Source organism: Drosophila arizonae, chromosome 3, assembly GCF_054131065.1.
Source record: "Drosophila arizonae isolate 15081-1271.41 chromosome 3, UAZ_ARI_1.0, whole genome shotgun sequence".
Lineage (NCBI taxonomy): Eukaryota > Metazoa > Arthropoda > Insecta > Diptera > Drosophilidae > Drosophila > Drosophila arizonae.
In genome coordinates, this window is record NC_142923.1 from 20606158 (window position 1) to 20629758 (window position 23601).

The 23601-nt window shown below is 39.0% G+C and overlaps 5 protein-coding genes across 9 annotated transcripts; 2 read left to right on the top strand and 3 right to left on the bottom strand.

The window, feature by feature from the left end:
* Positions 1–10: 10 nt before the first annotated feature.
* On the top strand, positions 11–10071 carry Kua (Plasmanylethanolamine desaturase Kua). 3 transcript variants are annotated; one of them, XM_089463877.1, is made up of 7 exons: positions 11–159; positions 1230–1349; positions 4455–4692; positions 5231–5442; positions 5509–5727; positions 5978–6147; positions 6208–10071. In XM_089463877.1, exons 1-7 carry the CDS (start codon positions 136–138, stop codon positions 6296–6298), a joined length of 1074 nt encoding a protein of 357 aa, XP_089320003.1. In that variant the 5' UTR covers positions 11–135; the 3' UTR covers positions 6299–10071. The 3 variants fall into 3 exon arrangements, with proteins under 3 accessions (XP_089320003.1, XP_089320004.1, XP_089320005.1); XM_089463878.1 differs by lacking the exon at positions 11–159 and adding an exon at positions 648–1072; XM_089463879.1 differs by lacking the exon at positions 11–159 and adding an exon at positions 648–1027.
* nompB (intraflagellar transport protein 88-like protein nompB) lies at positions 7933–16100 on the top strand. Of its 3 annotated transcripts, XM_089463862.1 has the most exons (8): positions 7933–8055; positions 12114–12226; positions 12294–12493; positions 12554–12794; positions 12880–13615; positions 13735–13934; positions 13996–14926; positions 15009–16100. In XM_089463862.1, the coding sequence occupies exons 2-8, from the start codon at positions 12125–12127 to the stop codon at positions 15239–15241; spliced, it is 2643 nt and encodes an 880-aa protein (XP_089319988.1). In that variant the 5' UTR covers positions 7933–8055; positions 12114–12124; the 3' UTR covers positions 15242–16100. The 3 variants fall into 3 exon arrangements, with proteins under 3 accessions (XP_089319988.1, XP_089319989.1, XP_017857186.1); XM_089463863.1 differs by lacking the exon at positions 12114–12226 and having other exon boundaries at positions 7939–8055; XM_018001697.2 differs by lacking the exon at positions 7933–8055 and having other exon boundaries at positions 12089–12226.
* LOC108609509 (uncharacterized) lies at positions 8436–10028 on the bottom strand. Its single transcript, XM_018001230.2, has 2 exons — positions 8764–10028; positions 8436–8700 (listed from the first exon to the last, which is right to left on the bottom strand). Exons 1-2 carry the CDS (start codon positions 10026–10028, stop codon positions 8640–8642), a joined length of 1326 nt encoding a protein of 441 aa, XP_017856719.2. The 3' UTR covers positions 8436–8639.
* LOC108609941 (uncharacterized) lies at positions 10524–11495 on the bottom strand. Its single transcript, XM_018001727.2, has one exon. The coding sequence runs from the start codon at positions 11493–11495 to the stop codon at positions 10767–10769; it is 729 nt and encodes a 242-aa protein (XP_017857216.1). The 3' UTR covers positions 10524–10766.
* On the bottom strand, positions 15526–23468 carry Lamp1 (lysosome-associated membrane glycoprotein 1). Its single transcript, XM_018001712.2, has 4 exons — positions 23174–23468; positions 17183–17551; positions 16891–17112; positions 15526–16694 (listed from the first exon to the last, which is right to left on the bottom strand). The coding sequence occupies exons 1-4, from the start codon at positions 23226–23228 to the stop codon at positions 16351–16353; spliced, it is 990 nt and encodes a 329-aa protein (XP_017857201.1). The 5' UTR covers positions 23229–23468; the 3' UTR covers positions 15526–16350.
* Between the last annotated feature and the right edge of the window lie 133 nt (positions 23469–23601).

The window sequence follows — 23601 nt, forward strand, 5'->3', positions numbered from 1 at the left end:
ATTTATTAAACAATTTACTGTGCATTTAATGTCAAAATGTAAGGTGTATATATATTTATTGTCTTTGCAAATAACAAAGCATTCACACCACGATTGTCTGCGGCGGATAAAGTAGCATCATTTAAGCGCTAGTAAATGCGCGCTCAACCACATATAACGGTAAAATTAAACCGATCACACGCCACACACACAGTGTTGCCGAATCAGCTATTTTGTAGCTAGATCTGGCTACTTCTTGAGTCCGATTGCTACACAAATTTTCAAACAGCTATTAGCTACAAATCTGGCTATTTTCAAATATATATATATAATAGGTAAGCTTTCTAAAATGTTATGCAAAATTCATTTCTTATCAGTTTTTATACCCTGAACCCATTGAAAATGGGAATGGTTTTGTGAAAAAGTATGTAACGGGCAGAAGGAATCATCGCAGCTGAAATTTGGCATGCATCATATTTTTTCGATAACTCATCCGATAACTTTTTTTATCTAGAATTATTTTTTTTTTTTGCTATGAGTATAGCGTTCCACCCAACTACCTTAAAAAGGCAAATTATAAAAGCGACAATGGTGAAAATGACGAGTTGGTGGTCATAGATGAGATATAATAATTAAATTAATAAAGTTGACTTTTTATGAAAAAAAAAAAACGGCACTGTTTTCTTTTTTGCTACTTTTTCAGCTATTTTAGAAGAAAGTTGGCTACTTTTAGCTACTTTCAGCCTTCGATTTTGCTACTTTTGCTGAAAAAGTTTCGGCAACACTGCACACACACATGCAAACGGAGAGGGCATGAATGAAAAGCTGCCATTCGCTCAAATTTCATTTAGTTGCTGTCGGTATTTACTAGTGCAAAGTGGCCTGTGCAAGTGCAGGCAGAGTCGCAGTCGTTGTCGGTTTCCGGGTCGCAGAGTTTATGTGTGTGTGTGGTGTGCATTTGCGAGTTCACGCCTGTGACAACATAAAATCACGTGTATAAAGGCAGCATTTATTTACTTTTTACCTATAGTGAGGAGCCGTTGCTGACGTATGTAGTTCTCTTGTAATTCATGGCGTGCGTCCTTGTGTAATGGTGTGTGTGTGCGTGTTTTTGTTACTCTGCATGCATAAAATGTATTGTGGACTCTAATTTTAATCAATATATATTACTAGACGGCTCATTTAAATTTAATTGCTTTAAGTAAACCCCGCACACATTGCAATGCTTTGCTGTGCGATATTCTTTACAGGTGCCTTTCCCGCTAACATCAGCCACAACAACAGCGGCAATAAGAACGGTTTGTGTTTGCCGTTATTCGCCGCCCGCTGCCGACGACGCCAACAGAACGCAACACACACACGCACAGAAGGTGAGTCAAATGCTCAATACGTTACTGTATGTATGCGTGTATGTGAGGATATGATTGTAGCCGTATGTGTGAGAGCGTTTGCCTAGCGTTGTTTAAATGCTTTTTATAAATAGTTACGCGAGTGCAGAGTATGCAAAAGCAAAACCATCAACATTTCTTATCAATTGCGAACAGCTAACAATAAAAACTATAAATACGACGAATCGCTGACTTTGAAAATAGGTATGAAGAGGGGTACGCAAGTAGTTGTTGCCCTCAAAACACATAAAAACTTTCGAGTGACTTTTCGCGCATTTCGTGTAATAAATTGCGCTCCCTTCGTTGGCACAACACACACACACATACACAGGCAGCAAATCCCCGTAACATTGCTAAATTAGTACCTGTTGGCTGCGTAGCCCCTTTTATTTATTTTTTTTTTTGCGTCTTACGACAACAAACAAGCCAAAAAGTGTGTCAGCCATTGAACAGCTATGTGGATACCCCGTTATTTATTCGATGCCATCTTGTGAATGAGTAATTCTATAATTCCAGTGTATGAGTGAGAGAGGCTGGCAATGCATTTCTTCATATGTATATAATTAGGGTGGGCTGAACCTCAGTTGAGCTTTGATTATTTAGTAAAGTTATTGTTTATCTAGCTTAATTAAATGATGACATTAATTTATTTTGTAAATTAGGCAGTCCTATATAAATTACCAGTAATGAGAAATGAGTAAATTATTATTATTTTTTAAATTCGTTGGCAAGTGAATACACCTTGCTGAATAGCGGAATGTCTTAGACGGCATAGGAGTTGTCGCCCATTGACGCCCTAGCTAACATTTCGCTGTCTAGGTTTTCATATTCACATTCCATGTTTAGCTCACCTTTTAGGTGGGTCGTCTCGCATTTATTTTTGAAATTTGAATCAACGTTTTCTTTCCAATTTTCCTTTCTTTATTTTTGTTCGTATTTTTTTGCACGTCAAACGGAAATGTTTGGCCTTTGGTAGGGCGTTACAAGCCATCAGATTATGGGTTTCGTTTTCATGACCTTTGTGGGGGCGGTGCACGCCGCGACTTTTGATAACCATTAGTATTGGTCTGTCAGTTCCTTTCACGTAATATTTCTAGTCAGTGTGGGTGGGCGATTCATGAATAGACGTTGCCAGTTTTAATTAATGCGTTTGCCGTTAACCAACCAACCTCGATTTCCGACAATTTGACAGTTCCATAAGTGTAATTCGCTTGACATTTCCTACTGTGGGCGCAATCATTAGCACAATATACTAACGGCTTATACTATATGTCTTGTATGTAAGCACGGGCGGTGATTGGGAATGGAAATTGTTTTGTCAATACGGAGCGGCATTATGTGGTCCTACAACAATATAATATAGAAGTGAACTACTTGTATATGTGTCATTAACTGACCTCTGACCTAAACTCCAACTAATGCATAAATAATAGTCAACTACTTGACTGAAAATCCCACAATTAATGGTTTCTATGCGTGAAGAACCACGCACGTCTCGAATCGTCAAATAATATTTATATCAGGGGGCGTTCGATGGCAATATGAAGTTATTTAGGATCGATAACGAAAGCAGGTGGTAGTTGAGGAATCGTTGTTTATAGAATAGCTAGAGAAATTATAGTAAGAAGTAAAGTGTTGAAAAATCAATTCAATCAATCTCTTGTTAGATTGACAAATATTTAAGCCACCCTCGTAACTCAAGCATTCTTGGTTTTTGTTTATATTTCTCTTGTTATTGGAGAGGCCTCTTCAGGTATTGATTTACTTAAGGCAGTTGAGTTTCTCATTCACAGAGTGCACTCTGGCAACCTCTTAAAGTGTTGTCATTAGCTTAAATTATTATTTCAGTTAAACTGCATTTAATTGTGCCTCTGTAATAGTTGATCAGTGTCTGCTCAGGCCAGCCAATCGGAATGCTTAAACACACCAACACACGCGTACGCCCTCACATACACACACACACACACTGACACTCGCTCTCACATGCCTCAAACACCTGTAGCAGTTGGTATATAAAAGCACACGCACATATGTGCACATATACACATATGGTTGTCTTTGTCTAGCCCATGGGACTTGAAGCTCAATTTGAGCCCAGCTTAGGGTGAAGCAGAGTTGCAGAAGTAGTTGGTATTTAAATGTCACATATTACATGCACATGCATATGTGTCTGTGGTTATATATAGTTGACTTTGTCTAACTAATTGAATTTGATATCATTTTGAGCCGAGCCAACGTAAAGTAATAATAGAGCTAGGCGAGTTAATTATAGAACTCCAATTAATGTTATGTATTGACTATAGTTTATTAATAACTGTAAGTAATTTTCTCATTTTCAATAATTAATAGTGTTTGTGTATTCGTATATATCTGCCCTAATAATACAGCCACAGCTCAAGCATTTCGTGTTGAAATCCATTTGTCATTTCACATAAAATTTCCACTGACCCTAGAGATAATTAAGAATGAAAACGGACTGCCAAAATATGTAGCTGTGCATATAATCCGTTAGCCTACCTCAAAATTCGAGGCTCACCACAATTTAAATACCAATTTGCCTAATTAAGATGACTTAAAGCAGCACCTACAAAGTCCGCCCCTTCACACCCGTTATTAAGCTGACAGCTCACTCTGGGACCGCGAATAAGTCCCAAAATATTGCGTGACATACAGTTGCCAGAGCGGCTAGGGCAGAGTCCGGAGTGCGATGTCTGCTGACAATGCAGGCCACGTAAATGACATCAACATGTGCAGAGGTCAATCGCTGGGTGGGCTTGTGCTCCGTCACCTGTTCCTTCTGTTGGATTTTTATAAATTCAAGAGCTCTATGCAACAGCGGCACATTTAAGAGCATTTAAATATTTAACGCCCACCCCACTTTGTGCTGACTGTTTCTTTTCCCAGCGAGCTCCTGAATAATACACAATTGGAGCAGCTGACTGTTTCCCCCGAGTTCAGGGAAGCGATTTTCAATGTTGGGCTGTCAGTCAGGGCCAGTGCCTGAAACGAAACTGTCCTTGTTAATGCGACTTTAATCTGTATATTGCTTAATTTATATTTATTTCTTTTATTTGCCTGCTAAATCAGACGATGGCGGCCAAAAGCGATAAGGAAATACTGGAGAATTCCATGTACGAGGATGATCCCAATGGCAATTCAGCACCCACAGCACTACATCCGGAGGAGCAGGTGGACGGGCAGACGACAGCCAATGAAGCATCCACACCGAGCACCAGAACTGTTCCGGCAGCAGCAGTAGTGACCTCGCCACGTTGGGGCCCTCAAAACAAAGGTGCCCAGGAACTGGCATCTCTCTATAGTCCAGGTGAGGATAATAGTCGTATAACAGTTATATAACGTATGTACATCTAACTATTTTAGAACATAATATACATAATATACAATACAATATATGCATTAAAATTGTATTTATTAAAGCTAAAGCTCGAATAGATTTTATTACTGTGTAATATTTGGAGTTTTTAGAATATAATTTTCTAGTGCATATAGATTTAAGAATAGCTCAGCAATATTAAACTAATATGTGTACATTAACTTTTGTAAAATGTTAATGTTAAAATATATATCAAGCCGATAATATAGACAGGAAATCAGTCCAAATGCACAAAGAATTTTCGAGTACAAGAAAAGCACAATTTTTTTTGCTTTTTTGTTTTTGGCTACCGGCTCCATTAATCGTAAAAATAGATTAGCTGCTATCAATTTTAATCAGTTCTAGTAACTGTATATCAATTTCGCGGCCTAACGCTAAATTCATTAACAGCAGCAAGCAGATAATCAATTATATAGTAGCTATTTAAGTTCTATATCGCATTTTGGCACTAACAATTTACTTTGGGCAGGTAAACGTGCACAGGAAATCATTTGTGTTTACACCTGCATCGGTCTGATGATCATCAATTTGGTCCTGATTGCGAAACACATGCGCCTGGAGCGCATCAGCGTGGCCTTCATCTCTGCATTGTGTGGCATTATAACAGCCGACTTTGCCTCCGGATTGGTCCATTGGGCAGCAGATACCTGGGGCTCTGTGGATTTACCCATAATTGGAAGGGTAAGAATGAAAATTTGACGAGCATTGGAATTGCTAATCAATTCTTATATTTATATATATATCTAGAACTTCTTGCGACCCTTTCGTGAGCATCATTTGGATCCGACTTCAATAACCCGTCACGATTTCGTTGAGACAAACGGGGATAACTTTATGGTGGGCATACCCATACTTGGCTATTTGGCGCACTATTTTTACATAAAGACACCGTACGAAATACAACAGAACTTCGGCTGGATCGCTTATGTGTTTCTATGCTCCATATTTGTGGCTATGACGAATCAGGTGAGGCCAGGCAGGAATCTACAATTATTTATTTAAAAAGAAAGTCTGTTGATCTGTAAGTAAATTTTGTATGAACTTCCGTTTTGTACTGTTAACGTTCCGTTAACAAAGTTTAGTTAACATGTGGCCTTAACAGCTGTAGCTGAATGATTATGGAATACCTAAATCTGAACAGTCAATAAGAAATAATCTTACATGCCTTCCCATCCTAATCAGAAATGTAACTAACATCCGTTTACCATTTGCCTAGATACACAAGTGGTCGCACACGTATTGGGGCCTGCCACGATGGGTGCTGTTGCTGCAGAACTGTCACATCATTCTGCCGCGCAAGCATCATCGCATTCATCATGTGGCGCCGCATGAGACTTACTTCTGCATTACCACCGGCTGGCTAAATTGGCCACTGGAGCAGCTTAGGTGAGTGTCTGGAAATACTTAATAGATTCCCCTATTGAACTAACTATTCGTTGCTTTTAGATTTTGGTCAAGTTTTGAGTGTATTATTGAACGCTTTACGGGCTTAAAGCCGCGCGACGACGACTTGAAATGGGCTAAGAAACTGACATAGCTATGCTTTAACCAACTGTATATAGAACTTGGACCAAGCAGCGTTAACTAGAGAGCTTTGCCAATCATATGAAACTAAACAAAAAAAACTATTAAGAGCAACAAAAGTCATATGTTACAAAGATTACTTTTTTATTTTTCGCAAAAAAAAAAAAAAAAAAAAAAATTATCTAGCCTTATAAAAAAGGTTAACTAGTTTATATTTATGCTGTCCAAACAAGAAGTGAGTGAAAGGAAATTACATAGTTTTTAGTTTAAAAAAAGTTTGTTAATGAAAAAAAAAAGATAGTTTTGTTAAGTCAAATTGTATTGTGTAATGTTGATTCATGTATTTGTTTATAGACCCGCACATGCATAACGTACATTGATCTCGGTACTCATAAAATGTTACAATGAAATATACAACGAGTGAGCCTTATCTACGTATAGATAATATATATTAAATGTAAAACTAGCACACACAGGCACAAAGAGCTTGTTTCAATTGTTAATGAAACTTTTTTTAAATCTTTACAAAGACACAAACTGCTTTAACATGGCTACAATTTTGGTACCAAATTATAAAAAAAATGAAAACCCATTTTCAATACATTTCAACGGCTTCAAAGGCTATTTACATAAAGATAAATAATTATATATATACATTTAGATATACATGTATATATTGATGAACTAGACGCTGTATGCAATCAAAAAAGTGACTTACATATTTGCCTTATAAACAAATGATTCTTGCGTATGTATAAATGTAATAATACTATTTTAACAATACCAAAAGACAGTGAACAAATTTATTTTAAAGAAGTTGAGCAACATTTTTAGTGCGCACATTTTTTAATAATTTAGTGCATAAATTAATAAATTAGTATTAGCTATTAGAAAAATTCTGCTATTGGATTATGTAAAGCAAACGGCAGGCCAACTATATGTATGTATGTGTGTATTATAAGCCTAAGCCAGCTAACTTTGTATTTGTACTTTTTGTAAACAGAAAGAAAAATCCCTTTATATATATATATATATATATATACATAAAAATATATATACATATGTATTTATATCATTTAAAACGCCTGACAATGTCTTGGAGTGCTGAAACATGTTTTGCATAACAAACTAATTATAAGTGAGCAATATTAATTGTGATTAAAAGACAACCGAAAGAATTAAGCCGATAACGCAATATGGTTTCAATTGTTATTAATTTAAGTTTATCAATTATTTATGCACATAAGCAACATAATACACACTCACAAAATTGAACAAGTATGCAATCCGTTGAGATAACACACACAACATCAACGTGCTGCATACTTGGCATTATTTCGTTATGTTTTTGCTATTGTTAATTGTGATTTGCTAAAATATTCTCAGATCATCATGCATTAGGCTTTGTATATGTTTTATGTATATCTATTATATTTAACCAGATAATCTGGGTAGTGTATATATTAGCGAATCTATATAACGCTACTATATAACTATCCCTATATCGCAATTTCAAATATTACATTTTGTTTATTTATTATCATAGCAATTGTTTATATTTTAAGCACGCACATTATGTGATTAGGTAATTCTTTTCAATGATTTATACAAAATTCATAAATTTATTGAAAACATTTCATATTTTAGGTTGTCTTATAAGCAGCACGTGCTACAGTTGGAGCTTACTCGCAATATTGTGGAGGCATCTCAGCTATTTCTGCCCAAGAGAAGAATTCAGCACAGAGTTTCTATTGAGCAGATTTAAAATAGGTATTTATTTACTCACATTTAATTACATATCAATTAAATTAACTAATGCGCAAAGGAAAACTCTCATAAGCGGAAATTTTAGTTACAGACTGTCGTTAGAGCACTTGGTGCTACATATGTATGTATGTAAATATATATATGTTATGTACATCAAATCATTCAAATTTCAATTAACGTATACTATGTAATTTATTTACGTTACTACGTATTTTATATCACCAAAACTTTATTATTAATTATAAAAGTCAGCTCACGCATTCAACTCAACGCCACAGTTGAAAATGCTATTCATCGAAAGCGCACATTTGAATTGTTTGCAGTGTTTTGCAACACTGGAGAATCAGCTGTTCATGTGGATGCTACAATAAAGTACAGTTAGCTTTCTGTTACTACTATCTATTTTGAATTTGTCACTACAAATTAATACAGTTGCCAAAATTTGCATAGTGAATATGTAAAAGCAAAACATAGTTAAAATTATATATATATTCCAGGATTTATGTTTTGCATTCCACTTTCCTTAGATTGCAGGCAAAGTTATCCAAAAATAATACCACATACATATGTATATGTATGTATATACACTATCTCCTAGGTAATTTCAAAGTAGTTGGTAGCTCTTCACTTTCTCTATTTGAAGAATTACTAAAATAAAACAATAAAAATATTAGCACTAGCTATTGGGGGATTATGTTAACATTGTCTAACCTTTCCCAAGTTAGTCGCATTTTTTCGTCTTTGCTTTCAGCGCTCTCTCTTTCGATTTGCCGTTTTCTTTCCTTTTTTTCCCGTGCCTTCGTCCATTTCTCAATGTTCCTCTCGGTGTTGAGCTCCTTGATCCTCTCGTTCTCCTTGTACTTATTCTGTTGGCGTCGCAGCGCATCCTGATTGTGCACAAAGATCGGACGAATTTTATATCTTAGCCAGGCTTTGAGCTTAATATTTTTCTGTTTAGATGGCTCTGAGCTATCTGAGGCGGCGTTTTCCCAAGGCTTTGACGGTTGCTCCGAGCTAGATGGTCGCTCCGAGTCTGGTTCTTGATAAGATACTCTCACTCGCGTCGAAGGCTCCTCTGTATTAACCCTTCGCTCCGATTGTATTGGGGACAGCGTCGTTGGTGACTGATAATTGATTCTTGCTCGTCCCGTTGATTCCGGCTCCCTTGTATTCATCGGTGGCTCCGATGTGGTTGGGCTATGAAATATTGGCACTGGCTGCGCCGCTCTCGATGGTTGCCCCGATAATGGTGGAGAATCGTCTTTTGGCACTTCATGATCTCTTGGAAATCCTGTTGGTCGCCTCGATTTGATTGATTCGGATGCAGCTTTTTCTGATACTTCCACAGTTTCAGTTGTTGCTCCGCCCCATACAATTGCGCCAGCTGTTCCCTTTGATTTGGATGGTGCCTCATACTTGGACGATTGCTCCGATGTTGGTTGCGATTTCTTTTTTGATCGTTTGCACAATTTTTTGCATTTCTTTTCTCGCTTCGATTTAGTTGGCTCCTCTTCCGTTGTCGAGGGTGGCTCCAATATTGATGATTCTCTCGGGGATTGCTCCGATATTATCGATTCTTCCTGCCGCCGTTCCACGATCTGTGTGTCATCGGTCTGCATTTGAACATGGTGCTGCCCCCTCCAACAGCGACACACGACAGCCAGAAGCACAAGAACCACAACATAAATGAACATCAGGGCCACCGTTTGCCAGCACGATAAGTCCTCATATTGCAGTGGCAACAACTCTAACTCATCATCATCAACGTCCTCATCCAGCTGCAGCAGCTCGCAAATTCGGTCAGAGTCCAGGATGGGCAACTCGACCAAATTCTTGTACAACGATGGAGCTACTTCGTCCCACCAGGCGGCCCAGACATCGTTGACTGTTTTCACGACCAGATCCCTGCAGTGGGCGCACATCTGGCCCATCCATTGCTGGCATGCCGGGCAGCTGCCCTGGCAATCGGGATTCATGTTTAATGCATCGAAAGATCGGACACACACTTTATCGAGAGCACATTTTTCAAAAGCTACTGGGACAACTACTGGACTGAATTCCGAGTTATACTGCTACCAGGTATTACAAAACACATTCCCACCTACTTATCTGAATTTGTATTCACACAAATTTTGGATGTAATATAATACTAGTCTGGAATACTAAGCAATCTGCAAAGCTTGTGAAATGCTGTGCTAGTAGAGAGAATAAAGTTTCGATTTGTTGCAACTATTGAAGACTAATTAATTTATTTTTTGGCAAATTACATCCATGATAATATATAAGTTGATTCATTGACATTCAAGAATACGCAGAAATACAATAAGTTCCCAAGAGAAAGAAAAGCATAAAATCTGACCAGGACACGGCTGCTACATCTTCAAGGATTATATCATATATCTAATATATTAAAAGTAAAATTTATATTTATATTTTATTTAATTTTTTTTTAAAATATTATTAAGATGTACTTTTCTCTTTTTTAGATCATTTAGATTACGTCCTTTATTTGTTTAAAAAATAGGTATATAAATTATCATATACCTAATTTACAAAAAAAAAATATTTTTAATTTTTACATAATGTACTAAAGATATAGGCTATTAAGGACTTCAAGGAAACGTAACATAATCTGGTTCTCAGATATATCTATACTTATCCAGTGCTCATCATCAATCAATTTCATATCTTGTTTTCATTCCTTTATAATGATATTATTTTCTACTTGTTTGCGTAAATTCCTTCATTTCCATGGACTCCATTTCCATTTCGCGCCTACGTTCGGCTTTGGCGCGAACCTTGGTCCACTTCCTAATATTCCGTTCGTTGAGGATGCGCTCGAGCTTCTTGTCCTCCTCGTACTTCTTCTGTCGGCGCTTTAGCGCACCTTCATTGTGAACGAAAATCGGACGGCATATTTGATGCATCCATGCCTTGAAGCCGTGCTTTTTTAGCGGCCTGAGACACTCCCTAGGTATTGCTCCGGTCTCGTCCGGTTTGCATTGCTCTGCTGGTGGGTGATCCGGTTTAGATGAGGATGTCGGTAGCAGCAGATCTTCTTGCTCGTTGTGAATGGGTGGCAGGTTGTCAGCTTTGCATGTCCGACGCCAACGACGGCACACGACGAGCAGCAGCACCAGAATGGAAATATAGATGATGATCAGGGCGATCTTTTGCCACCACGCAAACTCTTTGTACTCCACTGCAGCTTTATGTGGACTGCTAGCGGCCACTTGGACCTCTAGCAAATGCTTCAGCTTCTCGCAGTCATAGACGGTCATATCGGCCACATCCTTGTACAACGGCGGTGTGGTATCGTGCCACCAGGCGGCCCAGATGTCCTTGGCTGCTTCGGCAAACAGATCCCTGCAACGGTCGCACACTAGGCTCATCCATTCCTGGCATTCCAGACTATAGATGTCCGTCTCGCAATCGGGATTCATAACAAAATCATCGAAAGATCGAAGTATATAATTAGCAAACGTTTCAATAGCTACTATGTAAGTTATGTAACTTATATTGTTACTAGGAAATACTCCTATTCGTGCCTACATATTTCAACTTTTAGTAAAGATGGAGCTTATGAGCTGTATATCTTCACTAACTCAGACGGATCATGCTATCTATATGGACATCTACAAGTATTTTTCAGTCTTTATTCTGTTATTTCATACTATTTGAACATGTAACAGGAGGAGTAAGCAGAATATTTTATATTTAACAGGGGGAGTTAACAGAAACAGTGAATATTCAACAGCAGGAGTTAACAGAATATTTGAATATAACGGCGAGCACTGCTTGTGGGATAAAGCGTTCACAGTATAAAAGAATTCTGATATGTTTAACCATTACAAACATTTTTGGACTATATTTAAATAGATATTAACTGAAAACTATCGTCTGAAAGACAAATTATATACATCGTACAAAACCTCCTTCCTTAACAACCACAATTTAACAACCAACCGGCGCAGACTTTACCTAGGCAACGCCTGGGCCACAACAAAAGTTATTTATGTAGAATTTTCGCTAGATTAATTTGGAATCATAATTGAATGTAGAATAGAGCAAAATGAGTGCTAAGAAATCAGCGGAAAGTGTGGATACTGCAGCGACAGCGCCGCCGCCTCCTCCCACAGCTGCTGGCCGACCGCCCACTTCGCAGCTCTTTTCGGTAGATTGACTGATGAAGATATTTAATATATATTATATATTCACTTTACTTTGATTTCCATTTACAGCGCGGCAATTTGGTCAGCAGTCGCAATGCTGGCGACAAGACAGCGCTGGCTCGACCCTCGACAGCGGTGCGCGCCGTGGGCTACGCAGCTAGCGCCAGCGGCTCGGCGGGTCAGCGTTTCGATCAGTTCTTTTTGGAGAAGGTCAAACAGCAGACGCTGTCCTCAGCCAATGCATCCGTCGATGCGGCCAAGGAGGTCAAGTGAGTAGAGCCAAGCTGACGGTGTAACAAATTTATGAATGATATGATATGTTTGTCCAGTCCGCAGATCAAGTACAAGAATATGGAGGCAAAGATTGTTAAGCTGCTGGAATCGTCCATTGTGCTGGCAGCTCAAAGCTCATCGAATCGCTCAACTGGCACCAACAATGCCGAAGTGAAATCCGCGCTGGCCGAGGCGCTCAACAAGGCGAAGGACGCATCCTCATTGGATCGCATTCTGCATCACGAGCAGGACAAGCAGGGCGAGAATGTGTTTCACAATTTCGATTTGACATATGCGGTAAGCAGTGCAGCAATCCCTAAAGCTCCTCTCACTATTTCAGTGAGTATCCTTAATCCTTTCCATTCTTATCCTTACCTTTCAGGTATTCTTCAATCTGGCCGAGCAATACGAGAACAATGACATGCACATCGAGGCCTTGAACACCTACAATATTATGACCAAGAACAAAATGTTCCCGCATGTGAATCAGCTGAAGCTGAACATGGGCAACATCTACTTCAAGATGGGCATGCACAAGAAGGCCATCAAGATGTATCGCATGGCACTGGACTCGGTGCCGAATACGTTGAAGCAGCTGCGCCTGAAGATCACCGAGAACATCGGTGTGCTGTTCATCCGGATGGGCCAGTATGCGGATGCTGCCTCCAGTTTTGAGTTCATCATGTCGGAACGCGCCGATATACGCAATGGCATCCATTTGCTGCTCTGCTACTATGCCATGGGCGATGTGGAGAAAATCAAGAGCACCTTTCGCAGCCTCTGCGATGTGCAGCCGGTCGAAACGGAACGGGATTTGGAAAATGAGAATAATATAATACGCCTGCAGCAGCAGGCAGAGCAGGCTGGACAATCTGCCGTAGATCTGGGTGACAACGGAGCTGAGGTGGCCATAATTGATGCAGAGGCGGGCAGCTCCTACGAGCAACTAAATGATCCCACGAAGAGCTCGGCAAATGCCAAAAATCGTTATGTGCTACAGGCTCTGAAAACGGATGAACTGGCAATTTATACGAAACAAAGGCGAAATACCGAGAAACGTTCCGTTACAATGATTGTGGATCTGATCTCGCCGCTCATCGAGGAGAACTATAATGATGGTGAGTTTGGATTTATAGAGCTTATATGGAAATGTTTAACTAGAGAAGACTACACCCAGTTGGGAAATCTATTTAGCTTAGCTATAAACCCATCCATTAATATTCGATTCCACGCACAGGTTACAACTGGTGCATTGAGGTCATCAGGACCTCAAATCTCTCCTGGCTGGCCAACGAACTGGAGCTGAACAAGGCGCTCGTCTATTTGCGCCAGAACGATGTCAACCAGGCCATCGAGACGCTGCAGATGTACGATCGGAAAAGCGAGAGCTCCATGACGGCCAGCGCGCTTACGAATCTGAGCTTTATCTACATTAATGTGAGCTCAACTGTTTATAATATAATACCTAAAGAGCTAACACCTCGGATTCAATTTGCAGCTGGGCAACCTGGAGATGGCCACGCACTGCCTCAATCAGCTGCAGGAACTGGGCGCCCTGCAGACGAGTGCCTTGGCGCTGGTCAATGCCAGCATTGTGGATATGCTGAATCAGAATTACAGCTCGGCCGGCGAACGCTTGCAACGGGCACTGCAACTGGATCCGACTAGCTTTGAGGCCAACTACAATTTGGGCCTGTTGGCGATACAGCAGCAGGATTACGAGCTGGCCGAGGAGCAGTTTGAGCTGCTGAAGGCGCAGCTCATGCAGCCGCATTCGGTGCAGCACAGTCATGTCTACTACCAGCTGGCCAAGCTGCAGGAGCGACGTCTGAGCAACGCCTCGGCTGTGGGCGGATTCAAGTCGACTGCCTCGCCAGGGGCACTGCAGGCTTACCTCCAGGTGCTGGGCATCTCGGCGGCGGAGATTGATTCGCGGCTGTTCGAGAAGGTGGGCAGCATGTACGAGCAGCGACAGGATCACCAGGAGGCCAATCAATACTACAACGAGGCGTATCGCATCAACATGAGCGACATCAACATCGCCAGCTCCATTGGCTCCTACTACATCAAGCTGCAGGCCACGGAGAAGGCGCTCTATTACTATGAGCGCGCAGTGCTCGCCGATCCCAATGATCCCAACCTGATGTTGCGCATTGCCAGCTGCTTTCGCAATTCGTATCTGCCGCCCAAGCAATATCTGGGCATGTTTGAGAAGATCTATGCGCGCTTTCCGGACAATCTTACCTGTGTGCGTGCCCTGATGCAGGTGACCAAGTCCCTAGGTATGTCCGAGCTGCACGAACGCTATGCCCAGGAATATGCCAGGCTGCAGAAGCAGCAGCAGGAGCGACAGAACGAACAGCGTTACCAACAGCAGCGCCTCTCCTCGGCCACCTCCAGTCGGAGCAGCAGAAGCAGCAACCTAAAGGGTGAGTACTGCTAGAGCGAAAGAACGTCCATCCGTTATCTCTATCTCTCTCTCTTTTTGTGTCTCTCATTCTGTCCTGACAGCACTGCGTCCATCGAATGAGGAGCGTTTGCAGGAGAACAGCGACATCTCTGCTACACTCGCATCCAATGCCGAGCAGTTCCTTCAAAGCGGCAGCTCGTATTCAGTGAAGCAGTATGTGGATCCCTTGGGCCCGCCAGCCGAGCGTCCTCGCACTGGGATGTACCGCGCACAGCAGAGCAATGATTCGGACGATGATGCGGAGATGAATGCGGACAGCCTGTTGCCCATTTAAAACAGACACATTATTTATTATATATAAGTAAATAAACTTTGTTTTTTAATATTTGAGAGTGATGGTTGCAATTCGCTATATTTTCAATTATTCGTCTAGCAAGTTAAGAAATTGATCCTAATTCAAACTAACCGCCAATGCGCAAGCAGTTCAAATCAGCGACTCTTATGGGCATGCAGTAAGCAGTGCCAGAACATTGCTTGCACCATGTAGTTCAATCGGAAACGGTAACGGCTCAGCCCGCGATGAACTGCTTGCTTGCAAATCCAATTCCAATCAGACTCTTATTTTGGTTTATCGTTTATTACGCTTCAAAGCGGCAAATAATACATAATTTGTTGATGTTTATTAACGGTTATAATTTAAAATCAATATATTGGTATTTGTAAAATATTTAGTGTTCTGCTTTTCGCTGTTTGTTGTTGTCATTTACGTAATAACCGTTACTTGCCACAGTGTCGTATTTCTTAATTGCTCCCTCTCCCTCTCTCTCTCATTCTGCTCGCACGCGTTTTTCCCACCTTTCGACGTTGAATTGAGTAATATATTTATGTGTTCTATTTACTTTTGGTTTTTGTGTATCGCTTGAATACGCATATTGTGTGAATTTAAATTGTTGCTTGTTTTGTAGAAAATGTGATAAAAGTATTTAATTTGATAATTTGATACGATTACGGATAAGTTTAAGAATGCCTCGCTCACATGTACACACAGAATTGTTTTTTTTTTTTTTTTAGAATTTGATATTTCCCTTTTTAAATTTAGACAATAAATATTGAAACAAAACAAAATCAAAGATAAAATTATATGAATCGCTAGACAAATTTACAAAATTTCTAATATTTGCATCCTGTTTTACTTTCCCTCGTACAGTGTCCTCTCGTTTCCTCTCACTCTTCAGCCAATTAGAAAATCAATCTTACAACTCTCTCTTGATTATAACGCACTAACTAACCCTCGCTCGCTTACAACAACTGCTGCAACTGCCTGGACACTATTCATGTGAAAACATATACGTATGCATATTTCTCCATCTCCTTCTGCTCTCTCTCTCTCTTTGTCTCTCTGCTCTACTCGCCTTCTCTATCGCTAACTTGTTTAGCTTCAGCTTAGAAGCTCATGTAGCCGCGAGAGGTGGAACGACGACGCGCACACAGATACGAGATGAGAACCACAAGAATGAGAGCAGCAAGGGCGATGCCCACAGCGATGGGCACCACATCGGAGGTCTCCGAGCTGTCGCAATCGTGCACCGAGGAGAAACCAGTGGCATTGGCACTGCGGAATCCCTCCACCTGGACATGGCTAACGCTGATCGTGCCAATGATGTTGTTGCCACTGATTGTCTCCGTCATGTTGAGCTTCTGGACGCGTGTGCAATGGTACGACATCTTCTCGGGCGTCTTGAAGTCCGTGTTCGGGCTCTGGTGTATCAACTGGATGGTCTGATTCTCTGCATTACAATATCACGATAATAATACTTAGATCAAAGAATAATAACAATTTGAATAAGTTGCAGCTACTCTGGGCAAAGAAAATATATAAACCACATTTGCTTATTCCAACTACATGTTAAAATAGAAAACTGGGAAACTGCCAAGTACTTTGCCATGAGATTGCCGCAAAGGATTCATACGCTAAGCACTTACCCTTAGCGTCGGGGAAGTCAGCAGCGGATAGTGGCATTACCACCTTGATTAAGGTAAGTGAGACAGATTTATTCTTGTTCTCCAGCTGCAGCACCAACGATTCCTGTCCGTCAACTGGACCCCAATTCAGCTGCATGAACTGAGTGATGGGGCTGTCGCACAAGCAGTGATCCAACTTAGCATTGCTGGGCACATTGAACAAGCCGTTGGTCATGTTGCCGCCTGCAATAGAGTTGAAGAAGTGAGTAAGTCTGATAGAACTAAAGAGAGGCAGAGAGGGGGTCGAACTCACTCTTAGTCTCATAGGTAAAGTTGAGCTGAGCTGCCATGGTGAGCATAATGCAGGAGCAGTTCCATGTGCCCACAGTTGGATCTGGATATGGCTGAGGCTTGCGCGTAGTGGTTGGCACTGGCGCTGGTGTCGAGGTACTCGGTGCCACAGTGGTGCTGGTGGTTGGGGCGACAGTAGTTGTGGTTGTTGTTGTTGTTGTTTTGGATGTTGTTGAAGTGCTGCTCGAGCTGCTTGTTGGGGGCGGCTTAGTCGTGCTGGTTGTAGTGGAAGTTGTAGAAGTCGAGCTGCTGCTGCTGCTCGATGTCAACGGCTTTTCCTGCTCGGGAAACTGGGCATCTTTCAAGCTCATCGACAGCGACTGCGTGTAAACTGCAAGAGATGAAATGAAAAGTGTGTGTCAAGAAAGCTGCATGCCATTGTCTCCTTAAGATCTTTTATCACTGTGTCAACATGCTGCTTGCTTAATTCCTATTATTTGAAGTGCGAGTCGACGATATGCGTTTATCAGGTCATTAAACTTATGCAAGGTTTTGAGAAAAATATGTCAATATGTTCAATTTTAGTTTAGTTGAAGCCAATTAACTGAGATAAATGGAAGATTATATAAGCAATATATACGTAAAAAATATATATATTTTTTTTAAATATTAAAAAGGAGTTTATACCTCAGTCTCTCCAGGCTCTTTACAATTCATTGTTCACCGATTTTTTAAATTTAATGGGTATATAAATAAATTGAACTAAACTATGCAGGCTATACAGTAAAACGTAATCTGTACTATAGAGTATAGATTACGTTTTATATATAGATAAAAATCATCAATATATACATACACACGATACGTATAACATACTCTATGAACGGCTTTACCTTTCATATATACAAAGCGTGTAATTTCATTAAGAAATACATATATACATACATACATATATTTATACTTGTATACATTAAAATATACATAGGTATATCACGACAGAAAATCGCTTTACAGCGCTTTCTATTCAGGCCTCTACGCAGCCATTTTCAAATAGAGTCAACAGTCAACTTTTAATATAATTATCATGTTTCAATGAATAGCAATATTTTAGCCGAGCGCTTTGTGTTTCATTATATTGTATCCACGTCGGCCCTCTTAGTTTTGAGTCTGAGTCATATTGATGAATAATATAAATATTTGCACAGTCGCCAACTGATAACCAAATAACCAGAAATTGCGTTGACCGACGGCTGAGAGGCGGTTGGCAGATGGGGCTGCCTTTGTTTGTGGGCGTGGCTTTTGCAAGTGCCACGGATTTGTGGAGAGCGCTTGGAGGGCTCTCTCGTTGAAACCTTTGCACCCGTCACACTAACAAAGGGTTTATTCTGATAGGCATATGGATACCCTACACACTCTCTCTTTCATATATGTCAATTTATTTCCGTTTCTGAAGGCGATAAAGTGACGCAAAAATCTATTGAGAACGACTCTAGCTGACTGCCCAATGCTCTACATGATTGTATATGTATGTGTGTATGTGTGTACTCCCTCTCGGCGTATCACAATTACAGCTGGTGCAAGCTTTTCCTTTATTTGTTATTTTTAATGCTCATTTTTATCTATAAAAGTTAAGTTTACTCGTCAACAACAATTTTGCAAGCTTTCACAAATATCTACATCTGTATATGAATAAATAGCAATATACAGTTGCGAAAAATAAAATAGCACCACTTGCAAACGCAAAGTTTAAGAAGTTCTCCTAGGTGCATTTATCAATGTATTGATCTAATTTTTTCTTGTATATAAGCAGAAAACAATTAATAATCGCAACAAGCAAGAATTATCCCAAAAATATTAATCGTTTTTATATAATTCAAAAAATTCTCAAAAAAGTCGTAAAAATGCCGAAAAAAATAATAGCACCACTAACCCTTTTCGAGTGAAAATCTATATATTTCGCAGATTTGAATATCTTCAAAAGCACTAATTGATGAGATTTGTTGTTTATATATCTATTTTGATTAAAAAATTTTCAGAATTTGTGAAAATTTTCAAAAAAAATGGGTCGTGAAGAGCATTACACCACCGAACAACCCAATCTCATCAAAAAGTTGATTTCGGCTCAAAATTTTCACAGGAAAGTTGGCCATTTGATGGGTTGTTCAAATAAAATGATCCACAATGCATTATTCCATAAAAAAAATTGATGAAAAGCGCAGATTGCGTTGAGTTCTGACCCAAAATCATGTCACTCGTCTCATTTACGAGAGTAAAAGGATCCTTTTAAGCCGGCTACTCAACTGAAAAAGGACCTAAACATATCAGCAATGGACCAAACAGTACGGAAATATTTAAGACATCTCGGTTTGAACACTTTCCGTTCAAGAAAAGTACCATATTTGAATATAAAACACATTTCCAAACGGATGGCGTTTGCAAAAAAGCAGTCTCATACTAATACACTTGATCCGCTATGTTTAAGGGTTTTTTTTGTATATCTAGGACCGAATTCTAAGTTCTGTGGATGTCTCACGTAGGACCGCGATCCTTTTCCACTAAAAGATAGCATCTTACTTTCATTATTCAAAAGTATGTTTCTCCATTCCTGCGTAGACCAATTTTTGTGTTTCCCTTGCAAACGCCATCCGTTTGGAAATGTGTTTTATATTCAAATATGGTACTTTTCTTGAACGGAAAGTGTTCAAATCGAGATGTCTTAAATATTTCCGTACTGTTTGGTCCATTGCTGATATGTTTAGGTCCTTTTTCAGTTGAGTAGCCGGCTTAAAAGGATCCTTTTACTCTCGTAAATGAGACGAGTGACATGATTTTGGGTCAGAACTCAACGCAATCTGCGCTTTTCATCAATTTTTTTTATGGAATAATGCATTGTGGATCATTTTATTTGAACAACCCATCAAATGACCAACTTTCCTGTGAAAATTTTGAGCCGAAATCAACTTTTTGATGAGATTGGGTTGTTCGGTGGTGTAATGCTCTTCACGACCCATTTTTTTTTGAAAATTTTCACAAATTCTGAAAATTTTTTAATCAAAATAGATATATAAACAACAAATCTCATCAATTAGTGCTTTTGAAGATATTCAAATCTGCGAAATATATAGATTTTCACTCGAAAAGGGTTAGTGGTGCTATTATTTTTTTCGGCATTTTTACGACTTTTTTGAGAATTTTTTGAATTATATAAAAACGATTAATATTTTTGGGATAATTCTTGCTTGTTGCGATTATTAATTGTTTTCTGCTTATATACAAGAAAAAATTAGATCAATACATTGATAAATGCACCTAGGAGAACTTCTTAAACTTTGCGTTTGCAAGTGGTGCTATTTTATTTTTCGCAGCTGTACATATAAACATTTGTTCTTTCATAAAGTTAGTGACTCAACGCGGCTTAATTATATTATATGTGCATATATCTATAGGCGAAAGCTCAGGCACTTATATTTCCGACTTGCAAGACTCACAGTTGCATAGGTGATACGCCCCCGCCCCCTACTAGGCACGCCCAGCGTTCTAGTTCAATGCCATTGTAACACGACTGCAGAGATGACCTTTAAATGCAAGTTAAGCAGCAGCAGCAGCAGAAGCAAACAGCAAATACAACCAGACCCTTTCGAGACAGACAAACAGCGAGAGCGACAAATATCGAATACATTTCTCAGGCGTAACTGGAAAATTCCGGGAAAACTGCCCCAGCTAATAAGATTTATTTGCCATGGGCATGCAAGCGTACTGGCCTGTGTAAGGCGATAGCCCCTAATTAAAGTTCACAGGAAATGCAGCCTAATAGTGGTTCACTTTTTCGGAATTGTGGATGTGCTACAAGCAAGAATGATTAAAATTGCTTAAAGATTAAATGATTTAACATATGTAAAGCAAATTCTGCAGTCATAATAAAAATATATATATTATCTATATACTAAGTCCCGATTTCTTCAAGGTAAGCCTAAAAAGAAATTGATTATCATATGGAAACTATACAGAATCATAGATTCTAATTAATTATATTCCATCTATCAAGAAAGCAGCATTATTTGGTATTTAATGTAGTCTTTCAAAGAGTGGGGCTCAAAAAATCTTGATTATATATTTGTATAGTATTATTTACAAGTATTTGATATAGTATGTATATATGTATATCTATCAGTCATAATATAAAAGAGGCATTATTGTAAACTTTAAATCATTAAAGTTTATAAACTAAATATTTTTTAACAGAAACTTTAAATATTTTCTCTAGATGTATTTATTATACTATTTTATCTATATCATATCAGCTATCTTTATCAATTAACAAATTTTCCGACAACTTTCACTCTTTTGTGATTTATATATTTCTCAACTATATGACACATCATTGATCCCATGAGAATTAAACGGGTTAGTTTCAATTGTATACAATATATGTATATTTATATTAATGTGCCTTAATCCGACAAGTTCTACGGCTATGCGATTCAGTTTTCAAGAATGTGCGGCAAATCTTATCAGCAAAACTTCGCTCAAATAAACATTCAGATTTTTCCGCAGCTGAAACTAATACATGAATACACATACATACGTATATATAGATGGTATACTTTCTGCGTCTTTATTTGAGAATTGCAAATGCAAGAGTAAATTAGGTATATATAAATAAAATATTCCTATAAACACACATTGATAATAAGTCGAAAGTCTAGTCTCGATTAAAATTATTTTATATTAAATATAAATGCTACAGAAATGAAGTTTGACTTCATATAAAATGAAAAAAAAAAACTATTTTATCATAAATGTATTAAAATAATTTGTTTTGTACCCAAAATAAATTTTAATGTCTTTTTTATATTTTTGTTTGTTTTTATTTTTTTCTTGTTTTTTTTTTATGCCAATTAATTTCACCATTAACTATAATTATTATTTAAAAACAACTGTCTACTGTTAAATTCTAGAAACATTCAACAAATAGCTGTAGAGGGGGGAATACCAAACTACTGTTTCTGCGACTGTTGCTATATCACAAGCACGCCTGCATTTAGGGCTAACTGATAAAGAGGGTACATGAATGTATGTACGTATTTGTGGGGGGCGGTTATGCCTAAGGCAAATAACAAGTAAGTTAAATAAATAACAATTTAAGCATCACTGTGAATCAAATATAATCAAATTGTTGATGCCAGGCACAACAAAAGAAGACGGCGAAGTGTAGCCTTCTAGGCAGCCAGAGAAGGAGGAGAAACGGGCAAAAGTGAGAAATTGAATATGCCTGCATTCTGCTACATTCATATATACATGAATACATATGCAATGCGGGGGCTGCTGCCGGCAGAAGCCGAAAGAGCGAGAGGAAAGCAAATTGTTTTATCTGCCCGTTTCTCATGCTCTATGCAGGTAGAACGTTGTTCTTCTTGTCGGTTAGATAAGCGCAGCATACAGTACAAGCAAACATATGCACATATGCAGCAGCAACAGTAATGCGAGTGTGTGAGTATGTAAGTGGAGTCAGAACTGAAGAAACCGTTTGCGTTTGCCTTCGCCTTTGTGCGCTTCCTCTTTGTTGCAGCGGTACTAAGCCACCATCTTGTTAGATTTCTTAGATTCTACTTCGTAACTTTGTCCTCCAATGGCAACGACAATAACCGCAAGAAAAGTGTCACAAACCAGATAAATGTCAATGCGCCGCACACACACAAACACATACACACATTTGCACGTCTATGCGTTTAAACGTATAAATTATTCTACATGCGACTTAGTGTTGTTTTTCAACAGCCCTTGTAGATAAAACCACAGCAAAATAACAAAATAGCAACAACAAATCCATCAGCCCGTCAAACGGGTTACGTGCGTGCAAGCGGGATGCCAATAGGCGAAACAGCAACAAAAAAAAAACAACAGAAATTAAATTGCGATGAACAAGCAAAAGCAAATTGAACAAAGAGTTGCAGTTCTTTTTTTTTTTTTTGCGGGCGTCACGCGGCATGGGGTTAGTTTTAGCTTTACTCACCAGAGCTGCTCAACAGGAGCAAAGTCGTGCATACTATAAACTTATGCCCAAACATATTTAATTTCCTATTCGTCTAGCCGTCGAGTTTTACACTGCGTATTTGGTCGAACTTTTCTTGATTAAATGTGAATATGTTGGTAAAAACGTAAAAGCAGAGTCGACTAGTTTTTCTTTTTTTCCAAGCTGCCACTTCTGCTTTAGCAGATATTCGTTTTATATGGTCTGCTAGGAGCTCACTTTATTGCGCACAACGAAAAATGAAATGACATTAAATAATAGTGCTGGGCCTTTCGTCAGCTGTGAGTAGTGTCATATCAATCGATAGTAATGTCATATCGATTAATTTTCATCGACCATATTAACAAAGACACTAAAATCGATATAATATGTTAATTGTACGATGTATATCGAAATACGTATTTGTTGCA